At 44.7% G+C, this 23,484-nt stretch overlaps 1 protein-coding gene across 4 annotated transcripts in view; it reads right to left on the bottom strand.

The window, feature by feature from the left end:
- The window catches only part of LOC121533712 (rab GTPase-activating protein 1-like), a 170,347-nt gene that overhangs the window by 45,054 nt on the left and 101,809 nt on the right, over positions 1-23,484 (bottom strand). For all 4 annotated transcript variants that reach the window (XM_041839880.2, XM_041839882.2, XM_041839883.2 and 1 more), the window contains exon 14: positions 5,043-5,156. In XM_041839880.2, the coding sequence (XP_041695814.2) occupies positions 5,043-5,156 (114 nt within the window). The remainder of the gene's footprint in view (positions 1-5,042; positions 5,157-23,484) is intronic.

The following is a 23,484-nucleotide window of genomic DNA, read 5'->3' as shown; positions in this document are numbered from 1 at the left end:
TTGCTTAACATGTTGTGTCAAGTTGGCTGGATGTCCTTTGGGTGGTGGACCATTCTTGATACACACAGGAAACTGTTGAACGTGAAAAACCCAGCAGCATTGCAGTTCTTGACACCTACTACCATACCCCGTTCAAAGGCACTTAAATCTTTTGTCTTCCTACTCAACCACTGAATGGCACACATACACAATCCATGTCTCAAGGCTTAAAAATCATTTTTAACCTGCCTCCTCCCCTTCATCTACACTGATAGAAGTAATCAACATTATAAAATTAATAGATTTGGTAGAGATTGGCATTATTTTGACCTCTCCACAGTTCATTGGAAGAGGAAGTGTAAAGTAACATACAGTGCCTTCAAAAAGTATTCACACCCCTTGACTTTCTCCACATTTTTTTTGTGTTACAACGTGGGATTAAAACGTATGTGTCTTTATTTTTCAATGATCTACACACAATACTAACATTTGTAAAACTAAAACAAAAATAAAAACACTAATATACACTACCGGTCAAAAGTTTTAGAACACCTAGTCATTCAAGGGTTTTTCTTTATTTGTACAATTTTCTACATTGTAGAATAATAGTGAAGACATCAAAACTATGAAATAACACATATGGAATCATGTAGTAACCAAAAAAAAGTGTTAAACAAATCAAAAATATATTTTATATTTGAGATTCTTCAAATAGCCACCCTTTGCATTGATGACAGCTTTGCAGTGTCTTGGCATTCTCTCAACCAGCTTCACCTGGAATGCTTTTCCAACAGTCTTGAAGGAGTTCCCACATATGCTGAGCACTTGGCTGCTTTTCCTTCACTCTGCGGTCCGACTCATCCCAAACCATCTCAATTGGGATTGTGGAGGCCAGGTCATCTGATGCAGCACTCCATCACTCTCCTTCTTGGTAAAATAGCCCTTACACAGCCTGGAGGTGTGTTGGGTCATTGTCCTGTTGAAAAACAAATGATAGTCCCACTAAGCCCAAACCAGATGGGCTGGTGTATCGCTGCAGAATGCTGTGGTAGCCATGCTGGTTAAGTGTGCCTTGAATTCTAAATAAATCACAGACAGTGTCACCAGCAAAGCACCCCCACACCATAACACCTCCTCCTCCACACTTTATGGTGGGAACTACACATGCAGAGATCATCCGTTCACCCACACCGCATCTCACAAAGACACGGCGGTTGGAACCAAAAATCTCCAATTTAGACCAAAGGACACATTTCCACCAGTCTAATGTCCATTGCTCGTGTTTCTTGGCCCAAGCAGGTCTCTTCTTCAAATAGGTATCATTTAGTCGTGGTTTCTTTGCAGCAATTCGACCATGAAGGCCTGATTCACACAGTCCCCTCCGAACAATTGATGTTGAGATGTGTCTGTGACTTGAACTCTGTGAAGAATTTATTTGGGCTGCAATTTCTGAGGCTGGTAATTCTAATGAACTTATCCTCTGCAGCAGAGGGAACTCTGGGTCTTCCATTCCTGTGGCGGTCCTCATGAGAGCCAGTTTCATCATAGCGCTTGATGGTTTTTGCGACTGCACTTTCAAAGTTCTTGACATTTTTCATATTGACTGACCTTCATGTCTTAAAGTAATGATGGACTGTCGTTTCTCTTTCTTATTTGAGCTGTTCTTGCCATAATATGGACTTGCTCTTTTACCAAACGGGGCTATCTTCTGTATACCACCCCTACCTTATCACAACACAACTAATTGGCTCAAACGCATTAAGAAGGAATGAAATTCCACAAATTAACTTTTAAGAAGGCACACATGTTAATTGAAATGCATTCCAGGTGACTACCTCATGAAGCTGGTTGAGAGAATGCCAAGAGTGTGCAAAGCTGTCATTAAAGCAAAGGGTGGCTATTTGAAGAATCTCAAATACAAAATATATTTTGATTTGTTTAACACATTTTTGGTTACTATATGATTCCATATGTGCTATTTCATAGTTTTGATGTCTTCACTATTATTCTACAATGTAAAAAATAGTAAAAATAAATAAAAACCTTTCAATGAGTAGGTGTGTCCAAACTTTTAACTGGTAGTGTATATTTTCTGCATGCTTTCTATCTGGTTTTGGTCATTTAAGTTGAGTGAAACTGTTTTTCCATCTCGAAATTTACCACTTAGACGGCCCGCCTAAGAATTTTATATACAGAAAAAAACTGTAATTAGCTCCATTGACCGTAATTTCCTCCATATTAACCTAATAGTTAGATTTTGGCAATGAAGTCTTATCTTTTTCCCCCAGAGTCAGATGAACACGAACAGCTAGCATGCCAACTGTTCCTTTAGACTTCCAGTCATTGCGCTAACACTAGTTAGCATTGGTTCGTGAAACTACCTTTTACTTACTGGACGCAGAGAAAGATACATAAAAATGTTATCCAAGATGGTATTATGTTGCAGCTAGCGATATTAATAATATAAAATAATTATTTTTTTGATATAAAATCAGCCCCCATGAAGTACCCAGTTTGAAAACCTCTGGCCTAGACTATAAAGTATAACCAGCTGTCACACTGATAGTACATGTTGAGTTGGGAGATGAACATTTGCACGCCTCAAACAGCATCGAAAGCATATTTCCTGAGGAGACTGACTCGGCCCTTCGTTTCTTGCTGAAAGCCCTTTCGGGACTGTCTTTGTCTGAGCGACTTTAATCTGTATGTGCCAATCAAGAGATGGAAAGCTTCGCAAAGCCCTGTTTTCAAAGAGCAGATTTAACAACAGAGGGAGAGCGAGGGAGGCAGAGAGAGAGAGAGATGGCTCCCTGCACAAGTCCTCTTAAAAGAACAGCAGTCGGTAAGCAGTTGGCGTAACACCTTCCTCAAAATCTACAGTTTGGGGAATCACTCTACTGTAGGGAAAGACGACAATAATATGAATTTAGGTTACATCTCATATGACATTTGACCAGACCCTTCTGCACTACTAGTGCATACATTTGACTTCACTCAAACCCTTTGTCCTAGGGGTCTACATAACCATATCCTAAGCGTGACATAATGGAATACATAAGCTGCTATGTAACTACCTGGCTTGTGATTCATACCTTCATAGGGCCGATTCAGAATTGAGATATGCAAGCGTTGAGATAAGCATTCATTGATGTCAATTGGAGCTTTGCATACCTATCTCAAATCAAATAAAATTTTATTGGCCACATGCGCCGAATACAACAGGTGCAGACATTACAGTGAAATGCTTACTTACAGCCCTTAACCAACAGTGCATTTATTTTTCAAGTCAGAATACCGCTCGTAGTGTATAAAGGGTTCCCGTCAGTTGTCATCATGAATGTTTATGCCATCTAGTGGCATAATTATTGGTGTTAACGGCTAACCTTAACAAAATGGATTGAAATCCACATTTCCATGCATCTTGATTGCTGTAACAAGCTTTACAGGTGTATCTTGAATCCCCTTGCATTGCTTTTAATATGAAAATGAAATATGGGCATTTCACCTATTCAATTGGTTTCCTACTTGGCAAGGAATTCACATGGAAGAGTAATTACATTTACATTTTAGTCATTTAGCAGATGCTCTTATCCAGAGCGAGTTAGAGGATCAATTAGGGCTAAGTGCCTTGCTCAAGGGCATATGGACAGATTTTTCACCTTGTCAGCTCGGGGATTTGAACCAGCAACCTTTCGGTTACTGGCCCAACGCTCTTAACCGCTAGGCTACCTGCCTCCCCCGGAGCTGTCTTGAGACTGACAAATGTTTGATGGAGTGTTGCCATTCAGCCCGCTTTGCCGTGGCTTGAAGGATGTACAGTGCTAGATGGATGGGGGTCCGTGAGACCACACCTTATTTGTCAGTCGGACCCATTTAATTTGCTTAGGTACAGATGAACTGTGACTGGCTGTTGTGTGTGATGATGACCGTTTGGAGTACAACCAATCACTTGCCGGGGAGAATACTGGAGAATTTGACCTAATGTTCACATTGTCGCCCTATTGTTTCCTCTACTTCTGGGCCTGTATTCACGAAACGTCTAAGAGTTGGAGTGCTTATCTTGGATCAGTTTTTGCCTTTTAGATCGTATTGAATGACATTTTTCGGGACCTGATCCTACAACAGCCAGCAGTGTTTTTTATTTTTTTTATACTGGCCCTGACCCAATTCCTTCACAAGGACATCACAGATACATTGAACTTACCTAAAATAAAACACTGTAGGAAGAAAATGCGAGACAAAAGTGTGGCTCTTCAGGAAGTAGCCAACCTTATCAAGAGGCAATCTACATGTATTTGCATACAAATGAGAGCCTGGCACTCAACTGACCTAGATGGTAACAGAGGATGTTAAGGTTTTCTGACACTCAACATTCATTTCACTCTATTGCCTCACCACAGCATGCTTCTGTGTTGTCTGAAAAACGACATGTAAGAACATGTAGCATCATTCTGGACTCATAAAAATATACATTTTATTTGTGTAGCTTGTTTCCAAACTCTAAAAGCAAGTCAAAGTCAGCTACTGTATCTGTGCATCCCAATATGTTACTATGGCAACTTGGTGTGCACAGTATTGTGTGGTTTGTGTTTGCTTGTATGTTTCTGTTTATAATTTATAGTCCTGCGCAGACCTGGGTTCAAATACTATTTTAAATTTTTCAAAAACATTGAGAGTAAGATCTAGCCTGCTTGGAGTGCTGAATGAATGGGGTTTGTAGTTTTGGGACTATTCTATTGGTCCATTAAGCAAGTCAAGCTCAATCAAGCACAGACAAGGTTTTTGCAATGATTTTCAATAGTATTAGAACCCAGATCTGGTTCTTTGTACTTATTTATTTATATCCAAGTTTTACATACAAGGTAAGCTGTTAACTGCTCCTGGAAGCGATCCTGGATAGTTTTAAAGACACAGAAACGTCAAATCATGTATCCCACCCACTGGCCTAACTCGTCTTCTACCTTTCCTGTCTCCTCTTCACTACCATACCCCAAGAAAACCACACAAAAATACAAAAAAGAGCCACAAACAAATAAGAAAAAAAGAGTGCCATCCATCCTTACCTTACAGATCTTGTAAAGGGAGTCCTGCCCGTCTCCGTCAGTGTCTTTGAAGTAGTCGTGAGCGGGGAACGTCCGGTGGATGTCTCTGGTGATCACTCCGTCCTGGGCAGAGTCCTGCAACACACAACACAAGGACTGTATTAGACCTTTATATGACCGCTTTAGGCTACATTGAACTACAAATAAGAAATAGAATTCTGTGTGCCCGCACAAACCACTTTACAGATGCACATGTACACACATTCGCATGTACGAAGAAAGGCATGACTCCCATTGGTGTCAAAGCAGATCATTTTCATTTCCAACAGACTCTAAAGAGCTATTCCAGTCATTCAATACAGACAACCGGAATCATAGTCAAGAGGAACTTTGACTATTTTACACAATTTATCAATAAACCATACCACTTCTGTTATTCAAATATCTACAGTATGCACAAGGAAAACATCCTCAGAGAAACAACGGAGCGAGCGAGAGAGAGCGAGCGGGCCAAGGAGGAGAAAGAGAGAGATAATGATATTTTCTGGTTTTCAGAACATTTGCTGTATGAGCGTCGCCCAGTGGTGTCCCATTCCACTCAGCTGCTGCTGCTTGGGCTTCTAATCTGCAGCGCAGCACTTCCTCTAGGATGACTGGCGGCCTGGCATTTTCACACTACCCACTGTGAGCTGCAGATAAAACAGGCCCCGGCACCCTGACGGCTCTGACTGCTGTGTGTGTGTGTGTGTGTGTGTGTGTCTGTGTTTATACAAGTGCGTGTGACAGTGCGCGCGAGAAAGAACGAGAAAATACACTGTAGTTCTCATTCGCCCTCTGTAGCTCACTTGTGTACCACAGAAGCGGGACTGCCAGGCATGCCAGCCTTTGCAGGTTTGAGAGGCGTGCGAGTCAAAACAAACGTGCAGGTTGACGTTCATTGTCATGAGTCAATGCACCGGAGGCAGAACTGAGCGGTTTCCACTAGATGTGCCAGCTGCAAAGTCAATATCGTACAAATTCATGTTTTTTTTTTTTTGGTGTGGCTTTTTGGTCTTAATTTAAGGTTAGGGTTAGGCATTAGGGTTAGCAGTATGTTAGGTTTAACATCAGATTTCATGACTTTATGGCTGTGCCAGCTAGTGACCACTCTGCAGAGCTGCCTCCGGTACGAGTCATCTCAATAAATGCCACCCTGCAACAAAACGCACTGAAGTAAATGACACTCAATTGTGTGTAATGGAGTTAAAGTGAAGTGGAGGGATGCACTGCTGACTGCGCCTGTTCCCTCGTTCTCCCTCTCCAACAGAAGGCTTATTTATTTGGGCTTGATCTCTCTCTCTCTCTCCCTCCCTCTTTAGCTCTTTGTTAGGTGGGGAATCGGGGGCCCTTTTCAATCAAAGCCGGTCACCAGCATTTCAAGGATGAGGTCAAATTTTCCCAAATGATCTGATTAAAGAGCAATTTTATATTAATATACCCTTGAGTTTCCTTTTGTTTCTCACTGTTTAGCTGAGTACATGAATTCAATAACTCCTTCTTCCAGTGGGAAAATAATTTTATTTCAGACCCATCTCGGAGACCCAGTCACAGCAGGGCTGGATTTCATAAGACTAAAGTATATTTCAAGTCCTAAAGTATTGTATGATACCTGCAGGCTTTAAGTAAAGTGTTGCTCAAAGAAGACCAGGTTAGGACACCGCTGTTGTTCTGCTAATGCTAATTGGAGGTGTGTAGCTAGTAGCTTTCTCCATATCGTGCCAATACGCTAAGAACAGTTTAGGGGGCAACTGATTAATTTAATTTAAGGTGGCAAACAACGACAGACAGTTGAAGGGTTTGACTGTCGCTGCCAGCCTGGCACACAACAACCTGTAATGCTTTAACGAGATTGGAAACGAGGGGGAGGTATGAAAATGCATTATGGGTAGGTTGGAACTAAACATTTCATATGCTTTCATTACAAGAGCAAACACCAAAGAGATGAAAATAATATTAGCATAATAATATCATAGATACTAGCATGCACATGTACTCGCATGCATGCACACACATGAAACATACACACATTCTCTCGCTCAACAATCCACCCTCCCACACCGCTATTTAAGTAGTCCAATAATTAAACAAAGTGCACTACCATGGTAACATCAATCTGGGTCTGGAGGAATCTTGTTGACAGGCCCAGTTGTAAACAGTTTGATTAAATTAACGGCGCATGTCACTACTAATTAAAGGCGTCATTAGTCAACTAACGGCAGTAAATAAGGCTAGGTCTCCTCTCTCTAATTCTCTCTTCAGATGAGCTACTACTCTGATACAAAGTCCTTGGTGTCTCTGATCCGTGCCACTGGCTTGTCATCACACTGCATACGAAGAAAGGGAGAGAAGACAGGATGTCTGAGGTTGGATTTGGGTGCATGTACACTTGTGCATTGGTCAATGGTATTGGCAATGTGTGTTTGTCTGCGTACAGTATATATGTGAGATGTGTGGGCATATATTATGTATGTGTATGCATACGTGTATGCTCACATGAGAGCATACACGAGTGTGCGCACGTAGGATTTATATATACACTAGATAGGGGTTAAGAGCGTTGGGCCAGTAACCGAAAGGTCGCTGGTTCGAATCCCTGAGCCTACTAGGTGAAAAATCTGTCGGTGCCCTTGAGCAAGGCACCTTAACCATAATTGCTCCTGTTAATCGCTCTGGATAAGAGCGTCTACTAAATGAATAAAATGTAAATGACTGACAGGGGGCCCTGTTTTGAAGGCAGTGCGCCTCCATCTTGGCACTACCTCACCATTGTAGATTTTTTTGGGAAGCTATAGAAATGCATGTATTAATGTATATATTTATTTTTGCCACGTTTATTATATTACAGACACCTTAATGCATACTTTTAAATTATATTATGTGAGCTAAACATAAAAATAAATTAAAAATATAAAGAAAATTCCTTAAAATATAATATTTTCAAAGTTCTAATATTACTGTCCCCACTATAACAAAAATACTTAAATATATGTAATTTTGTAATTGAAACATTTTATTGAAATACTGTAGAATTCCATTCATTCCTATGAAGGACTGCTTCTTCTGAGGAGTGCCAATATGGCCGACCGGTGGCTTCAAAGCCTCTCACTGTCCAATACATAGCATCAGAAATCCAGGGTTTATATACATCATTGGTGTTCCTCATCATTTCAAAAGAGGGGGCTATTTTTCTCAAGCTGCTTAGTGCACAACTTATTTCATCAGTCGATTCAGGGGCTTGGAGTCGGCCTTTGTCCAAATTATTTTTTATTTTTTTATTTCACCTTTATTTAACCAGGTAAGCCAGTTGAGAACAAGTTCTCATTTACAACTGCGACCTGGCCAAGATGATCCATAGAGTGGCTGAATGTACAGTAGAATGCAGGTGGTGGTGCTACCGATTCACTACCATCATACTTGTACTGGATACTGTACTGGATGGTTATGGTAGGAACACTTTGTTGCACTATGGGTGACCTAGATTTACCAGGGGCTCAATGACCATCCTCCCCACACAATCTTATCATAAAGACAACATTCAGGAATCTCTGTCTTTCTCTACACACACAAACACTAACACACCCTTCTACCCACTCGTCATAACATTTCACAAGGTCAGAATCCCCATGAACCATGTTATGCTAGATGACATAATAAATACGCAGGAATTTAAAAATCATTAACTGAGGCGGTGTGTGTGTGTGTGTGTGTGTGTGTGTGTGTGTGTGTGTGTGTGTGTGTGTGTGAGAGAGAGAGAGACTCATGCTGTCTTGCAAGTCCCTTTGGAGTAACTGTCTGGAGTGTGGGGTAGACAGTGACAGAAAAGGAGACTGGGAGAAACAAAAAACAGACAGAGAGAGAGGAAGAGTTCTTCTAATTGCAGCTCGGGGGCCTGTTGGCAAGACAAGGCATTACTCAGCCTCACCCAGCAACCCAGGCAGGTAACCCATTTACCACCCCAAAATAAAAAAGTGCTGATTTTGCCAAGTCAAGCACCTCCCTCTGCCTCGCAGCTAACACCTCCACACCCATCGCCTCATTCCCTAACAAGCTCACTCTGTAACCAGAGCTGGTGTTAAGTCAGTCAGGTGCAAAACTCAAGTGCCACTCACGCCTCAGGCAAGATGCGCCGGGGAAATGGGTACTACACAGCAGGCTAAACTAAGGTCAGCACCAGTAAAAGGCGATGCTGTTACTTATAGTGTGTGAACAATGTGTTCTACGCGAGATAAAGGCAGGGAATTATGCTAAACTCAAACACGATTAAAACGCGTTAAATAAATACGAGCCAAATGCTGCCCTGAGGACGGCTGGGTTGTGTGTCTGGGAAGGACAGCAATCGAAGCTGCGATCCTGGCACAGTCACTAGTTAATTATACAATAACTGGGACCTTGTTCTGCCCCCCTCCATCTCTCCAGCTCTCTCTTTTAGTCCATATTTTACTACAATACTCCTTTTCTCTCTTTCTGCGTTTATGAAAATGAATCTCATCTGTGCAAGGCATCGTAAACCCCACGGTTCCTGACAAATAGGCTTCATAAATAAGCTTAGGGAGCAGGGAGGCTCTAAATGGTCATTTAGTGACAAACATCTTTGAAAGAAGCCTGCCTTGGGCAAACAGGCGAAGAAGAAGACGAAAAATATTTATTTCACTGGTGTAATTGCTAAGGCTAATTCGACGCTGGCCCTCTTGTTTGCTCTACTGGTTGAATGGCTCAAGCCCTGCTGTTTCCGTTGGCCGAGACCTGGTTAACAAGCCACCGCTGGCCCCTGTCAGATTTCCCCAGTCACAAGAGAAAGATAAAACCGATGACCTTCAAGCCCATTGATCTGAGGCGGGCTCACCTCTGTGGCACACTGGGGGATCGCTTCGAGCGCTGCTGGAAGGTTCCACACAGGCTGGTTGGGGATAATTCTGCCACATGTGGGACAGAGGTATGTGTTGCTATGCTCTCGTCTAGTTTAAAGCCCAATCCCTTCTCTGGATAACCGTTCCAGTCGTTGCACATATGACGTTCTATTCTAGCACTAGCATATGTGATTCTCCTAAGCAAAAGTATGCTAGTACTGAAATACAACAAAAATGTGCAACGGTTGAGGGTTCCCGAGGTAATGGAAATAGAGGTTAAATTCTGTAGTGTATGGCCCTCAAAAATGAACATCATAGAAAGACCCATATGAGTTGGTAGGGATGGTTTTATGCAAATATCATGTCAAATTCACAAAACTATTAAATAGGTACTCATCTGAGAGTAAACATGTTCGCATCAGTGGAGAAGACAATGAGAATTACTTAAGCATGGACCTGCTTACACCCTTACATGTGGCCACACGGGACCATGTTCAGGAAAGCGTGTTTGCAAACAGAGCCGTCAGAACCTTGGTCGAGCAGCCCCTTAAACAAGGTTTATGTAATAAGGGTTTCAGATCCACTGCTGGGAGGCAGCGATGCCTCTAAACCTCAGAGCCGGGGCTGCTGGGATGCGTGTGGAGGCTCAGACAGGAGAGCAAGCAGTCAGAGCCCATTAAGCCCGACGTGACAGCCAGTCCAATCATTGCGGCAAGAGATCCTGCTGCTAGCATCCTGCCTAGAGACTCGGAGAGAGCAACAGTAAGCCAGGCAGCTAGCTGCACTGTGCTGATGGGTGCAGTAAGGTCTTCCCCGCCCAACGCATGTTCCATTTAACCAAGCTTGTTTCTAGAACTTCCCAGAAAGTTCTCAGTAGTGTTGTATCCTAATGGTGCATCGGATGGAGTCTCCCGGAGCCTGGCCGACATGTGTGACTGAGGCAGACAGACGGGCATGTCTTCACCCATCCTCATCCCGGCTGAGGGGATCAGCGCTGTCACCAGCAGCCCACCCTGCTGCGCCGTGACCCAGATCACTGGAGATGCCAAAGTGCTCATCTCACTCTCTCCCCCCCGATGGAGAGAGAGCAAGCGCGATGTAGTGCACAATGCTGGAGAGCAGCGGTTCAGATGAACAGGCAGCATGGCGTGTCAGAGAGCATCTTGGTACGCCTCCAAGGAAAAGACCCTTCTGGGTCATGGTCGTGACGGAGGGGATGGATTTAAAGCAGCCATTGATCCAAAACTGGTTGTGGGAAGTCATGGGGTACCGTCATACTTATTACCATCACAATGAATGGCACAACCATGAGTGAAAACGTTCAATCATGTTAAGTGTGCATCTATGTTCTCTCATTCTCCCTTACTCACTCCCCTCTTTTCAGTTCATCAACTGTCCCTTTAGGGGTTGTGTGTCAACAGTGTGAAATGAAGGCGTCCCATTTTCTTTCCCCGCTATAAAGGCTGGCAATACTGTTTTGGTTAATCACACTGTCAAATGGAAAATAACCAAGGACAATGCGATACTGAATACTATGGTAGGCTTTTACCTCTGGCCAAACCTCTGGAGGAGACCTGCAGCATAGAGAGACTGAGGGAGGCTGCCACTGTGCTCAGGGCAGACAGGGAGAGAGAGACCGAGGCTGAGAGAGAAGAGTAGAGCCAGGTGATTGACAAAGGATATTATCGGGCCCATTTCTCCCCTGGGTGAAATCTAGCACTTCAAAGCAGCCCATAATTGAAATTGAAAAACAGCTGCATTATTAGCCTGATCACACAGTCCAACCTTGCGGAGGAGAAACCAAATAAAAGGTGAGAGAGGGGGATGGAGGTGGGTGAGAGAAGAGGAAGAAAGAGGGGAGGGAGGGGAGGAGAGGTGGGGTTGGGTGCCTTTTAAGCCTTGCCAGAGTAGACAGATTCATTTCGTTTATGCATTATGCATGTGTGGCGCTCCGTGTGATCATGCTGACTGCTTGTTATTAAGTGTGACGTGGGGAGAAAACACGGCGCGTCAACAGACCTCACACACGCTCACACGCAACTGCCTCGAACTTCGGCATTACTAGCATTGAGAGAGAGAGAGAGAGAGAGAGAGAGAGAGAGATTGCATTCTTCACTGCTTGGCACTCTAGGCAGTGGCTGAAGAGTTGTGACTAAAGTGTGCCCCAGCCATAACAAACCATACGCCAACACGTAACATCGCTCTTGAGACACCTGGATCGCCACCATGTCTCATTTGTCATCCCCAGGCCACCGTAATATATTCCACTAATATTCAGACGATGGCAGTCCGTTAATTAAAAATCAAGTCCCTCAGCGACCTTTGTCCTTTTGTCGAGGATAGGAATTTTTGGGGATGTCCCTCAGGGGGTACAACAGCTGGTGGTCTTGACAGATTGCAAACTCATCTGTCGCAGTGTTGTCATTGTGGTTTTAATGGCCAATGAGTGGCGATGCATTCTAATTTGTCCGGGACTGTAGGCTTATTCCAAGTGGAGTGCACTTGGCGCCGACTCCGTAGAGTGAAGCAGGGTGCTGGAGCAGGATAGGCGTGTGGCCAGCCTGGTGGTATAGGGCACCGGATAAAGTGCATCCCCCGGCTCCTGACATTTCTATATTTGTGTTTATACCGGAGGACATGGATTGTGTTCTTTTTCCCCTCCCCTTCAGGCTCGGACTGAGCTTTGCCCTGGCGAGGGACAGTCTGGGGGCAGGCTAATTGAGCGAGCTGGACAGCACTTCTGGTGAGCTGGGGGTAAAGCTGCGAGGTTGGATGGGTTGATTAGTGTGTGTGTGTATGTGTATGTGTGAGAGCATCTGGTGTCAGTGTCTCAGTTCACCTCTCTGAACCGGCATGGCAGCCAACATGAGAACACAGTGTACTCAGACATGCTCCAGTACAGGCACACACACACACAGCGATGGTTTCAAAGAACCCTCGACACAAAGACCGAAGGAGACCCTGCTGTGCTGAAGTATAATTACATTTACATTTTAGTCATTTAGCAGACGCTCTTATCCAGAGCGACTTACAGTTAGTGAATACATTTTTTTTTTATACTGGCCCCCCGTGGGAATCGAACCCACAACCCTGGCATTGCAAATGCCATGCTCTATCAACTAAGCTACATCCCTGCCGGCCATTCCCTCCCCTACCCTGGACGACGCTGGGCCAATTGTGCGCCGCCCATGAGTCTCCCGGTCACGGCCGGCTGCGACAGAGCCTGGATTCGAACCAGGATCTCTAGTGGCACAGTTAGCACTGCGATGCAGTGCCTTAGACCACTGCGCCACTCAGGAGACAATATAATATAATATAATATAATAATCTTAATTATTTACAGGACATGATATTAGTTTCAAAAGCTAAAATATATTTACCTAGAGAGAGAAAGGCAATAAGTGCACTGAATAAACTACATTGAACAAAATTATAAATGCAACATGCAAAGATTTATGTTACAGTTCATAAGGAAATCAGTCAACTGAAATAAATTCATTTGGCCCTAATCTATGGATTTCACATGACTGGGAATACTTTTTAAAGGTAGGGGCGTGGATCAGAAAACCAGTCAGTATCTGGTGTGACCAGATACTTCGCATAGAGTTGATTGTGGCCTGTGGAATGTTGTCCCATTCTTCTTCAATGGCTGTGTGAAGTTGCTTGATTTTGGTGGGAACTGAACACCTAGTCGTACATGTCGAACCAGAGCATCCCAAACATACTCAATGGGTGACATACAGTGGGGAAAAAAATTATTTAGTCAGCCACCAATTGTGCAAGTTCTCCCACTTAAAAAGATGAGAGAGGCCTGTAATTTTCATCATAGGTACACGTCAACTATGACAGACAAATTGAGAAAAAAAATCCAGAAAATCACATTGTAGGATTTTTTATGAATTTATTTGCAAATTATGGTGGAAAATAAGTATTTGGTCAATAACAAAAGTTTCTCAATACTTTGTTATATACCCTTTGTTGGCAATGACACAGGTCAAACGTTTTCTGTAAGTCTTCACAAGGTTTTCACACACTGTTGCTGGTATTTTGGCCCATTCCTCCATGCAGATCTCCTCTAGAGCAGTGATGTTTTGGGGCTGTCGCTGGGCAACACACACTTTCAACTCCCTCCAAAGATGTTCTATGGGGTTGAGATCTGGAGACTGGCTAGGCCACTCCAGGACCTTGAAATGCTTCTTACGAAGCCACTCCTTCGTTGCCCGGGCGGTGTGTTTGGGATCATTGTCATGCTGAAAGACCCAGCCACGTTTCATCTTCAATGCCCTTGCTGATGGAAGGAGGTTTTCACTCAAAATCTCACGATACATGGCCCCATTCATTCTTTCCTTTACACGAATCAGTCGTCCTGGTCCCTTTGCAGAAAAACAGTCCCAAAGCATGATGTTTCCACCCCCATGCTTCACAGTAGGTATGGTTTTCATTGGATGCAACTCAGCATTCTTTGTCCTCCAAACACGACGAGTTCCCAATCCTCTTCTGGATCATCCAAATGCACTCTAGCAAACTTCAGACGGGCCTGGACATGTACTGGCTTAAGCAGGGGGACACGTCTGGCACTGCAGGATTTGAGTCCCTGGCGGCGTAGTGTGTTACTGATGGTAGGCTTTGTTACTTTGGTCCCAGCTCTTTGCAGGTCATTCACTAGGTCCCCCCGTGTGGTTCTGGGATTTTTGCTCACCGTTCTTGTGATCATTTTGACCCCACGGGGTGAGATCTTGCGTGGAGCCCCAGATCGAGGGAGATTATCAGTGGTCTTGTATGTCTTCCATTTCCTAATAATTGCTCCCACAGTTGATTTCTTCAAACCAAGCTGCTTACCTATTGCAGATTCAGTCTTCCCAGCCTGGTGCAGGTCTACAATTTTGTTTCTGGTGTCCTTTGACAGCTCTTTGGTCTTGGCCATAGTGGAGTTTGGAGTGTGACTGTTTGAGGTTGTGGACAGGTGTCTTTTATACTGATAACAAGTTCAAACAGGTGCCATTAATACAGGTAACGAGTGGAGGACAGAGGAGCCTCTTAAAGAAGAAGTTACAGGTCTGTGAGAGCCAGAAATCTTGCTTGTTTGTAGGTGACCAAATACTTATTTTCCACCATAATTTGCAAATAAATTCATTAAAAATCCTACAATGTGATTTTCTGGATTTTCTTTCTCAATTTGTCTGTCATAGTTGACGTGTACCTATGATGAAAATTACAGGCCTCTCTCGTCTTTTTAAGTGGGAGAACTTGCACAATTGGTGGCTGACTAAATACTTTTTTTCCCCACTGTATGTCTGGTGAGTATGCAGACCATGGAAGAACTGACATATTCAGCTTCCAGGAATTGTGTACAGATCCTTGCGACATGGGGCCATACATGATCATTCTGAAACATGAGGTGATGGCGGCGGATGAATGGCACGACAACGGCCTCAGGATCTTGTCATGATATCTCTGTGCATTCAAATTGCCATCGAAAAAATGCAATTGTGTTCCTTGTCCGTACCTTATGCCTGCCCAAACCATAACCCCACCTCCACCATGGGGCACTCTGTTCACAACGATGACGTCAGCAAACCGCTCGCCCACATGATGCTATATACGCTGTCTGCCATCTGCCCGGTATAGTTGAAACTGGGATTAATCCGTGAAGAGCACACTTCGCCAGCGTGCCAGTGGCCATCGAAGGTTAGCATAATTTGCCCACTGAAGTCGGTTACGAAACCGAACTGCAGCCAGGTAAAGCACGCAGAAGAGCTTCCTTGAGATGGTTTCTGTTGCGTTTATATTTTTGTTCAGTATATATAAGCCCCTTTCCCACTCCACTCGACCTCCCAGAAGGCTCCATACAGACCATATCTACAGAGCACCTGATAATAGGTACATATTTCTGGATGGTCAGGATAGGACTGGACCCCATAACTGCCAGTCACCTTTGTATCCCCCTCAGATAGAAACAGATGGAAATGTGCTGCATTGTGCTCCAATTTGATCTGAACCCTTCAAGTTACCATGGCCATTCCCTCCTTCAATACACCCTCCAGTTGCTCTTTTATTCCCAACACTGATTTATTCACATCCTCAAAGGAGACTTGTTGGGTGACAGTGATGCTGGGTAAGGCCTCAGATCCAGGAGGGACACAGAGAGGCTGGACATTCTGGAGGAGATAGATGCAATCCTCTGTGTATGAGAGCTGTATCTCCTCAGGTCAACCACCTCCTGCTCCAGTCACACCGCAGCCTGAATAAATTCAGCTTTTTCTTGGGCTCTGATCAGCTCCTTCCCCTCAGAGCATCTTCTCTCAATGGAGCGTATCAGCTCAGTAAATATCCTCTCCCAGTCATCCACTACTGCCTGGACACAGAGTTTGAGTGACTCCACAGCCTGTCTTACCTCCTGCATCTCCTTCTCGCTCTTCTAGATTCTCTGTTGGGATTCCGCCCCCAATTTCCTCTGTTTCTCAGTCCATTCTGCTGCAACAGAGACTGTATCATGGCCTTTATGTTCATCTGACAAACACTGATTACAGATACACTGCTGATCTGTGCGGCAGTAAACCTCTAACAATTTGTCATGATGACAGCAGATCTTCTCCTGTAGTTGTGTGGAGGCTTTGACCAGCTTGTGCTTCTTAAAGGCAGGAGATTCATAGTGAGGCTGGAGGTGAGTCTTATAGTATGAGGCCAGGGACACCAGACAGGACAGCTTTGAGTTTTCTCCCAGTTGACACCTGCTTGTCTAACATCTCATTCCAAATTCATGGGCATTAATATGGAGTTGGTCCCCCCTTTGCTGCTATAACAGCCACTAGATGTTGGAACATTGCTGCGGGGACTTGCTTCCATTCAGCCACAAGAGCATTAGTGAGGTTGGGCACTGATGTTGGGCAATTAGGCCTGGCCCGCAGTAGGCCTTCCAATTCATCCCAAAGGTGTTTGATGGGGTTGAGGTCAGGGCTCTGTGTAGGCCAGTCAAGTTCTTCCACACCGATCTCGAAAAACCATTTTTGTGTGGACCTCGCTTTGTGCACGGGGGCATTGTCATGCTGAAACAGGAAAGGGCATTCCCAAAACTTTTGCCACAAAGTTGGAAACACAGAATCGTCTAGAATGTAATTGTATGCTGTAGCGTTAAAGATTTCCCTTCACTGGAACTAAGGGGCCTTGCCCAAATCATGAAAAACAGCCCCAAACCATTAGTCCTCCTCCACCAAACTTTACAGTTGGCACTATGCATTGTGGCAGGTAGCGTTCTCCTGGCATCTGCCGAACCCAGATTTGTCCGTCGGACTGCCAGATGGTGAAGCGTGATTCATCACTCCAGAGAATGCGTTTCTACTGCTCCAGAGTCCAATGGCGGCAAGCTTTACACCACTCCAGCCAACGCTTTGCATTGTGCATGGTGATCTTAGGCTTGTATGTGGCTGCTTGGCCATGAAAACCCATTTTATGAAGCTCCCGACTAACAGTTCTTGTGCGGAGGCTTCCAGAGGCAGTTTGGAACTTGGTAGTGAATGTTGCAACCGAGGACAGACGATTTCTCGCACTTCAGCACTTGGCGGTCCCCTCCTGTGAGCTTGTGTGGCCTACCACTACACGGCTGAGCCGTTGTTGCTCCTAGACGTTTCCACTTCTCAATAACAGCACTTACAGTTGACCGGGGCAGCTCTAGAAGGGCAGAAATTTGACGAACTGACTTGTTGGAAAGGTGTCATCCTATGACGGTGCCACGTTGAAAGTCACTGAGGTCTTCATTAAGGCCATTCTACTGCCAATGTTTGTCTATGGAGATTGCATGGCTGTGTGCTAAAAGAGCTGAATTCACAAATTTAAAAGGGGTGTCCACATACTTTTGTATATATAGCGTAGGTATCGTTTCTCTAGAAGTGTTTGTGTAGATAGGTATTGTTTCCATAGAATTGTTTGTACAACACCATTTCCTGGTTCTGCGTTTGAATGCACTCTGAACCTGTAGTTCAGGAAGAGACTGGCTCTGATTGGACAGACAACATCCACAACCCTTATGCTGCGTTCTAAAATGGCAAGTGGTAATTCTTCCTTATTGGCATAATAGTGTCATTTAAATGTACAGTTAGTGGACCACTTTCTACACTACACTGTACCGATTTTTTCTATTTATTTGCGCATAGCAGCCAAACATCCTCCAAATATGCATACATGAATGAATAGCACAGCTATTTCTGATCGGCACAAACACCCATATTAATTACTCCCTATTTTTAAACTTCAAATAAACTCTCAGAAACCTCCTCCCTTGCAGAGTGCGGCTCCACGTTGCCATAGCTACGCTACTTCAATGAAGTCTTGGGCTGCGGTAGGGAGACACTAGAGACTAAATGCTGAAATATGTAAATTCTCCCTTATACACAGGCATGCATATGTGAACAGAAACCAACACAAATGTGCATGTAAACATGTAAACACACACTTACAAAAAGACAGTACACACATGCCTGCATGCACAGTATGTCACAAACACCAACACAAGCACATCATTTCTGGGGGAATCAATTGGTCATTTGAAAATATTCTAATACATTTAATCTAAAACACTGGATCGTGATTTGGGAGAGTTTGCATCCTAAAAAAAACCTAGATCTAAATCACAACCTAACGTGCATCCAAACACCAGTCACCTAATATAGTGGACCATAATGCAAACTGACCACCACCACATTCAATGACAAACACCTACTTCAAAAGGCAGTCTGCAATAACAATCCACCGCCCTGGCCCAGCTCCAGGTAGAGTGGGCTTTGGTAGCTAGATAGATGCAGAAGTGCTCTCACTCACTCACTCACACACACACACACACACACACACACACTCACACACTCACACACTCACACACTCACACACTCACACACTCACACACTCACACACACACAGCAGCCTTTGGTATAATTGTAGAGGTAGAGCAGTGGAGATCATGGTCTGGTGCCTCTCCCTATACTTCAGTGACCTCCTTTCTGTGCTGGGTGTCATTAGGTGTGAAATGAGTTCCTGAAAAACACTGCTTGTGTCCAAAATGGCACCCTGTTCCCTGTATAGTGTACTAGTTTTGACCAGGGCTCTGGTCAAAAGTACTGCACAATATAGTTGAATAGGGCACCACTTGGGACACAAGGCGGGCTCCATTCATCTTGTCCTGTACTCATCTGTTTTGCTCATTGCACAGCCCCAGATGTGACCAAACCAAAGCTGACTTCTTCTGCCCTGATTTGAGCAGTAGCTGGCATGCATGTGAATTGTGAGAAATTGGGTTTTGTGCTCAAACAACTGGAGTAGAGGTGCTACGTTAAATTATTAAAGTATAATGCATGTGAATTGTGCATGCATGTTAGGTATGATCGCATGAAGGCGGGTGGACACACACACAACCACACATATACCCCGTTTCAGGTACATGTGAGCACATGTTGTGGAGCATGGAGTTAATGTGTGTGGAAATACACACTCATATTGCTCATATGGCCAACTTCTCACACCTGCAGAGACAAAAAGCATTATGCTCAAATGATGTGTTATGTTTAAACACCAAAGGACACAGACACAATATATTACTGTAGTAAACAGTGCCGAAGGATTGACTTGGCAAGCCTTATATGATCTCTATACAAGCATCCGGCAGTGAAACCTACCAGCTAAGTTAAAAAAGGGAAGATATCACACAGACATACAAACATGCCGGCAGTGAAACCTACCAGCTAAGTTAAAAAAGGGAAGATATCACACAGACATACAAACACCCAATCTGTGCAGCCGCTGCTGTCACATTATTATTGATGTAATCACTTACACACACATGCATGTTCAGTTGCCCACACACACAGGTACACGTGTACTACTCATACACACTGACAGACAAACCCACACAGACCATCCTCTTATGTGCTCAAAGGCTGCAGTGAATGTTCCCTCTTTACTAGCCACACAAGTCTAGACACACATGCTCTCTCCCTCGCTCTACCCCCTGGGGAGGCTGTTACCACACTCCTCCAAAGCGGCCACTTGTTGGCTGACTAAACGACGGCAAAACTCGAAGCCGGCTCCTTAGAGAGGCAGCCACTGAATTTTCACTTTCTCTTCCTCTCTTTCTCCATCCCTCTCTCCCTCCTGCAGGCCTTCATAACCTGTTTGTTCAGCTTCCTAATGACATTAGTTGGTTATTCCATGGCTGGGGGCTATTTCGGGCCCTGGGACACATGATCCCCTTGGCTGGACTTCTCACAGGAAAACAATGGCCAGAGAGTCGGATGACGCGAGGCTGGCTGGCTACTAAGGGAGAGCAATGTGGGGCTGCAGAGAGGTGAAAAAACATTGCTGCAGCTAGTGAAAAAAAACACACTGCTGCAGCTAGTGAAAAAAAAACACACTGCTGCAGCTAGTATAAAACACACTGCTGCAGCTAGTAGAAAAAAAACACACTGCTGCAGCTAGTGAAAAAACACACACTGCTGCAGCTAGTGAAAAAACACACTGCTGCAGCTAGTGGAAAAAACACACTGCTGCAGCTAGTGAAAAAACACACTGCTGCAGCTAGTGAAAAAACACTGCTGCAGCTAGTGAAAAAACACACTGCTGCAGCTAGTGAAAAAAAACACTGCTGCAGCTAGTTAAAAACACACTGCTGCAGCTAGTTAAAAACACACTGCTGCAGCTAGTGAAAAAACACACTGCTGCAGCTAGTGAAAAAAACACACTGCTGCAGCTAGTGAAAAAACACTGCTGCAGATAGGAAGATTAACACTGCTGCAGATAGGAAGATTAACACTGCTGCAGATAGGAGGATTAACACTGCTGCAGATAGGAGGATTAACACTGCTGCAGATATGGCGATACACTGCTGCAGATAGGAGGATTAACACTGCTGCAGATATGGCGATACACTGCTGCAGATATGGCGATACACTGCTGCAGATAGGCACGCACACACACAAAGTAGAACATGTAGCTGCATGATCCTAACTAATTACAAAACAATCATCACAGGTGTTGATGATCCTCTCTTGGTTTACATGAAAATGCAAAGGGAAGAGATTTTTTCTCTGAACTAAATCAGACCGAGGCTTTGATAGTCGTGCTCAACAGCCCTCATCAAAATAATGCAATGGCAATGAAATGAACGACATTAACACAACTAATTACACCATGTGTTGTCCTCTAGACCACAGTTCTAAGCTTCTGATAGAAAAGGCACAGTAGCAATGCCCATCTTCCTTCCGCTCTTCTCTCCATCTCTATTTATCTTATTCCCTCCCTCCCTCCCTCCCTCCCTCCCTTCCTTCCTTCCTTCCTTCCTTCCTTCCTTCCTTCCTTCCTTCCTTCCTTCCTTCCTTCCTTCCTTCCTTCCTTCCTTCCTCTCATCCCTCCCTCCTGTGCCCCCTCCCTCTCTCTCCTTCCCCTCACTCTCCTGATCCCTCCCCATCTCCTTCCCTCCCTCCAGCAGGAGAGGATAACATCTGGAGCTCATTTTGCTCCTCTGTCTCCAGCTGGTCTAATAGTGGACACGTAGCCACCTGAGAGAGGAGAGGTAGACCACAATGATAAACACTCTCCACCTCAATGACCCTGCTCCATTTCTAACCACAGTGGGCTCACTGTGCCTTGTTATTTTGTGTGGAGAGGTGAGACTATGCTGTATAGGAAAAGGGAAATGGGGTACATTGTCAGTTGCACAACTGAATGCATTCAACGGAAATGTGTCTTCTGTATTTAACCCAACCCCTCTGAATCAGAGAGGTGCGGGGGGCTGCCTTAATCGACGTACACGTCATCGGCGTGTTGGGGGTTAACTGCCGTGCCCAAGGGCAGAACGGGCGATCTTTCCACATTGCCGGCTTGGTGATTCGAACCAGCAACCTATCGGTTACTGGCCCAACGCTACCGGCAGCAAAATACACAATATATATACAAAATATACAAAAGATGGGCATGTACCAAGAAAGCCTGTATGTATTTAAGCTATTTTGACTGTGTGGTGAGTATTATATTATAGGAGTGTGGCGATCGGATACAGCACGTGCTAATGGCTAATTCCATTTCCTGGTTGTCCTCTAGTGCTAACCTGGACAGAATTGCCATGTGTGGTAGAGAAAAGTGTTTGAGAAGAGAAGTGTGCGGTGGGACCTGTGTGTTTAAGTGTGCACGCATGCTCATGTGAGAACAAAAGACAGAACACAGCGCTTTGGGGGAAAAATTCTTTTTTCAAGCCAATCTGGGAGACAAAACAGCCAGGGAGCACGTCCCACATTCCCTATCCACTGTGTAAATGCCACCGCCGTGACTGTGGCCATACTGACGACGGCTTGAGGACGCAAATCAACTGCATAATACCGTGTGCTGGTCATATTAGCATGTGAAACACTGCCATGGGACTACAGAGGGGGACACATGAGGGCTGTCTTAGGGTTGTGCTCCAGTCTTATGGGATTTATATATTGTTAATAGGTTATTTCATGCAATAATTACATTCATATTTAATTCTGCTAGATGCCCTTAGGAGGGTGGACACAGACTCTGTCTATCGGTGCGTCTGTCTGTCCGGGCTTAGTCAACCTGAGGTTTAGCAGTATGCTGGGTTGGCGTGAAGAACACGAGGGAATGAAGGAGGGAGAGAAAGAAATAAAGCTTATTCTCCTGTCACAATCTATCAATCACTGAGACAATCAGTCAATCAATCACTCAACCACCACTATACCTCACAAAGCAGTGCTTGAACATAGCGAATTATGAATATTGCGGTTTACAAATGCTGTGCTCTCTCTCTATCAATGTGTCTTTCTTTTTTGCTTAGTGTCTCTCAGCATCTCTCTCCGTCTTTCTTTCGGTCTCTCCAGATCTCCACGTTCCTTCTTAACAAATGACCATTGAAACACTGTTCAAAAGCCTCCCAGCCGGGTACAACAGTAACCTATCCCCATCTACTATGTTATACATGTAGTATACATGGTGGTAGGCTTTCACACCAACACAACCCCCCTCCCCGCCCCCCCACATATCTCTGATATAACCCACACGGGCATCCAGATGGTGCTAGTTGGCGAGGCGGGCATGCGACCAGCCTAATAGAAACGAGTGGGCAGCTGTCGGTGTACGTTAGCGTCAACAGACCGCAGGCCATTCATCTGCCATCGTCAGCAGCGCTCTGGAGCAGTAGGAAGGGACGGCATGCAAACACACACACTAGCGTACACACACACGCAGAGACACACACGGGAGGATCCTCTGAGTGTGCCGCAACTTCGCAGATATCGTAGGGTTACGATAGTTTGGCGTGGCGGAGACATTCAAGGATCAAGGTGAAGCAGTGATGGTTTTTCGTGAAGCAATCGTATTTTAACACAGTGGTCTAGGTGGGGGGGGGGGGGTCGAGCACCTGTTTGGTTAAACACACTCCAAGCCTTTCAAAAGAGGCAGAGCTGCTCCATGCATGGGGCTGGGTGTGGTGGTGGTAGTAGTGTGTGTGTGTGTGAGGGATGATACTCCCAAACCCTTATGCAGAGCAGCCATTAAAGCTGTTTGGTAGGCATGGAAAAGACCCATGGTCTCTGAGG

The sequence above is a fragment of the Coregonus clupeaformis genome, chromosome 20 (assembly GCF_020615455.1).
Source record: "Coregonus clupeaformis isolate EN_2021a chromosome 20, ASM2061545v1, whole genome shotgun sequence".
NCBI lineage: Eukaryota > Metazoa > Chordata > Actinopteri > Salmoniformes > Salmonidae > Coregonus > Coregonus clupeaformis.
The sequence above is the reverse complement of the archived record's forward strand: the minus strand, read 5'-3'. Positions and strand labels throughout refer to the sequence as shown.